This window comes from Botrytis sinoallii (genome assembly GCF_014898435.1).
Source record: "Botrytis sinoallii strain Bc 23 chromosome Unknown BSIN_001, whole genome shotgun sequence".
NCBI lineage: Eukaryota > Fungi > Ascomycota > Leotiomycetes > Helotiales > Sclerotiniaceae > Botrytis > Botrytis sinoallii.
This window is the reverse complement of record NW_024066028.1, coordinates 827260-831720: the sequence shown is the minus strand read 5'-3', so window position 1 is coordinate 831720 and position 4461 is coordinate 827260. Positions and strand designations below refer to the sequence as shown.

The following is a 4461-nucleotide window of genomic DNA, read 5'->3' as shown; positions in this document are numbered from 1 at the left end:
CTGCTTACTATCAGCAATTTGGTTATCAAAACAATAAGCTGGATTGTTCATACAGCAGCGCTAAGAAACCATATTACTTTTTTAAATGCATTATAAATAACCTAAAGCGTTCAGGACTGACTCTTTGCTTTTGTAGAAATGTAATCTAACAAGCAGGCAATTATATATATCAAGAAACTCTTATACACATTTAGTAAGCTCACTCAATTGATTATCGATTCAGAGTTCTATATTTAGATTTGTCCTAACTATTAAAGGACCTTTAAAAAGTAATAATCTTTTCAACAAAGTTTATTATTTATCTTTTATAAATTCATTACTTAACTGATTACTCGAATATATTATACTTCTAAAAACCACAAATCTAATATATAATACAAGAGCCTTACTACTCGGCTAAACAAATAGCAACCCTTCTCACTTCTTCTCCTCTACTATAAGGATCGAAGCCTACAACAAGTCTATTCATTTAGAAATCAAGTTCTACCTCAACAATAACCCGGATCAGATATTCCCTTCTAGAAACAAAAGCGGATCATACCTGCAGAGGAGCGAATAGCCCCTGGCATTAAAGTTAAATTGCTAAATTCGGTCACAACGATCACACCGCTCAAATAGTTCTTTATCTTAGCATATCTAAATACCCTTAGGGAGATCCAAAACAGATATTAATTAATATAAATAAAATAAATAAATAAATATATACCTAAGGCTTTCCTTAAGTATCCAGTATCCCCCAGTATACTGCAGCTGAATCACTGAGGCCTATAATACTATTATAGCCTATAAGCCAGTGATTCTACAGCCTGTTACTAATCCGTTGTAATAATATAGGATAATACCTAAAGATTCTTAAACTAATATCTAATCTATTAATTGTTTTTTTTGTATTGAGACTATCTTTTTTATATATTACACACCTTTTTTATAAAATAAATAGCTATTATATAATTTTAAAGAATAACCTTTGGAATTCTATAATCCAAAGTAACTTATCGGATTGAATGATTATTCATTATTACATATAAAGTTGAATTAATATCAACTTCAATATATATCTTAAATATAATATAATTAATAATATATCAAAATTTTAAATCAATTGATTTTAAATATTATAAAGTTATTAAAGAATAAATAAGAGAGATCCCTTCTTGCAGTGAGCTTTTTTAAGGTGGCCCAAAAGAGGGGTGGCCCGAAAGTGGGGGTATCCGACTTATAGGGGTAACATCCAGAGGCTTCTTTTGGAGACACAACGACGGATCTTACAAATGCTTCGTGTGCTTTGATAAGAGATGCCGATGTATTCGAATGCTGCGGCAGCACGGCATCCAAAGTTTGCTCTAACTCGGCATCCATTTTAACTGGTAGTTGAGCAAGGAAATTCAAATTGCTCTTGGATCCTGGTCCGAGGCCTTTTGCATATTCCGCTTTTACTTTTGAAACAGCCTCTTCATCTTTGCGCAGTAACTGGTCAATCGTGTCCAAATCCATCCTCGTCGCGTGCTTTGAAGGTAACCGTGACAAGAGGATGATTTTGCAAGTGCTCGCCGACGTTGGGATTGGATAACTTCAATTCCAATTGGCTCTAGAATCTTTGGGTTACCAACGCCTGAAAATTCAAGTAAACGCGTAGAATTAGTTGTGCCCCCCACTAAGAATGATTTCTTTGTTTGCCAAACGGACTTCGAAGTCCCAGTTTCACTATCACGAACCGTAACACCAACTGCAATGGGAGTATGGGAATCTGAATTTTCGAAGATGATTCGTTCGGCAGTAACCTTTGTCCAAATGGTGAGATTACTTCTTGACCGAACTGTGTCCTCCAAGTACGCCTTGGCTTAATAGCTTCTCTTCTTGTCGAGACCAATTGTTTCTCCCCCCATCAAGCTTCCAGAATGTTACCAGAAGTCAATCCATCCTGGGCAATCGAGAATCAAAGCGTAGCAAGTGTGTCCCTCCATACACACGGCCACTCTGTATCCTCTTCTGGGACGGTGATCTGGAAAGGGCTTTTGGCGGGATTCGTGGTGGATGTGGATGTGGCTAAAGTAAATCGATCCATAGACCTAGAAAAAGCTTCCCGGTCCCGGCCTGGATTGCCAAGGTTGGCCGAGGCATCGATGATTAATTTGGAGTTCGGAAGAAAGGCGAAACCGTTGATAGCGCTTGATCCTCCAAGCAAACGGCCGGCACTCGCTTAATTAGTGCTGTTTCCGATATTGGCCTTTGAATTCTTTAGCAAAGCAAGCGTAGATTACTTAAGACTCTCTTACCTGAGGAGCAGTCGAAAATCCCCAGTTGGCATCTGTAGTTATGAGAAGCGGACCCAATGATGGGATATTGATTCGAGGGTCACTTGTCAGGTCTTCTCCAGATTCTACAAGAAGGATTCGGTAACGCCCATTCTCCGAGAGCCTGTTTGCAAGCATGCAACCGGCTGTGCTGCCTCCCACGATGATGATATCAGAATTTTGAGAGTCATGATTATTTTGAGGGTCAGGTCCAAATTTTGATGGTTGGGCTTTGAGTATTGAAATAGAGAACTTTAGAAGATCGTTTTGACTATCGGGAATAAAAGGTGTAAACGATGTTATATATCCCTCTGATGCTTGTTTACCGTGAGGTATGCTAGGAATTTATCCTGAATGTATTCAATGGGATTTTTATATGGTAATTCTTGTTTCATCTGTCGCACAAGTATAGCCTCGATGCCAGAATTTGTCAACTATCTAGTCGTATAGGACAATAAAGATAAATAGTATCTGAGCTGCTAAACATAATATGGATTCTATAATATAGAGCTTGGGAGATTAGAAGAGAGTAATGTGCCTCCTCGATGCGTTTGCTCCGTCATATCTGTACACCGGCACTCACCAGATCTAGAGCAGAATTTCTTATTGCAATAAAAAGTTACAGTTGTAATATATAGCAAATTCAGCTACTTTAAAATAGAAAGAGATACTGATTTGTGATAAATTACTGCCCCTTGAGGTATAATGACCTCGAATACGAATGCTAATTACTAGGTAAGATCGTACCAATATAGTAGGTATCGTTTACCAGCTTACTCGCTTAATCTGACGATGAACGCACAGATCATATCCGGATTCGGATGAGCTTATGGTAATGAAGGGCATAGCAGCTGAATAAACATAGTTCAAGTGTACTTAGAACCTACAACTAGAGCTTGGAGGACTCGGAATCTGTTAAGTTCTTAGATACTAGCAATATATATGAGGTCAGTACATGTGTGCAAATTCATCTGTACTTAGTGGCAATGAGTATGCTGTAGATTGATCAGATTTGTAACTTCACACAAGCGAATTTAAAGAGTTGAATAAGTATTATTTGCTTGATGTTATTGACGCAAGTAAACTCTCTTTCAATAGCTTGAGAGTATTAGCAGCTTGATGAAGCCCTTGCGCTAGTTGCCTAGTGCTCTTTATATTCCCTGCTAGATCTCCAGGATATTCCTTCACCTCGGCGCCGTTGACGCTGAAAGGCTCACAGTCTAGAAGGACAAATACTGCACGAGCAGATTGTTCCTTCGAACAGTTACGCCATTTGTGCATCGTGGCTCTCTGCACTGAGACGTCTCCTGGCCTCATAATACGAGACTCATCATTGTCGAGAGTGATCTCCAGTTCGTCTTTAATCACAATACCATAGTCGAGACATTGCACGGTGCATTGGCGAGTCCAAGCCTGGAGCGAAATCGATAAGCTGACTACCGTTCCGTTCTTGATATGAATGCTGGGCTGTTAAGGATGTGAGTCATTGATCTTGATATCTTACTGGGACTTGCAAAAGCACAGCATACCTCATTTTCTCTTGCATATTAGATATCTGCATAATTTTCCAGATTCACCGAGTTCCTGCTTTTGGTATAGATTATGTTCGCGACAGCATGGCCATTGACCAAAATTTCATGGTGGCCACCATGATCTGTCGGTAAGAAAATGCCTTTGCCTTCCTCGTTATGAGTGGTCATTAACCGAACGCTGTTTCGTAGATCGTCAGCGGGGAACTCTGAGATGGGGCCCTTTGCGGACTGACTTGCAATTGGGGAGGTCATTCTGATGGATGGAACTTTTAAGATATCAGAAACCCTAATTCCAGCTGCAATTACCAAGAAGTAAAACTTGTGGAAGAAACACTGACAAGTATAAATGACAGGACAGGATTGCGATTTGAGGGGTTTGACTTGGATATGCTTGAGCTTGTTGCGGATTCACTATTGGTCTTGGACTTAATTTAATCTCTTGTACATGAGTATTAGTCCCTGTCTCCGTACGCATATAAAATCTGCTCTTTCGTCAATGAGAAGAAACGAGCACCTAGTTGATCTATATTTGGTTACCTCAAGATTGAAAATGCCAAAAATAATTATTATTATTTTATCCAGTACATTAAATCAACCGATAACATTGATCATGTCACGGGTTCACTAGCGTAGTA

The 4461-nt window shown here is 39.0% G+C and overlaps 1 protein-coding gene across 1 annotated transcript; it reads right to left on the bottom strand.

Moving 5' to 3' along the window:
- Positions 1–3347: 3347 nt before the first annotated feature.
- EAF02_000200 (uncharacterized protein) lies at positions 3348–4078 on the bottom strand (the record flags this gene model as incomplete). The annotated part of the gene is made up of 2 exons (XM_038896248.1): positions 3348–3761; positions 3872–4078. 2 exons carry the CDS (start codon positions 4076–4078, stop codon positions 3348–3350), a joined length of 621 nt encoding a protein of 206 aa, XP_038763107.1.
- Positions 4079–4461: the final 383 nt, after the last annotated feature.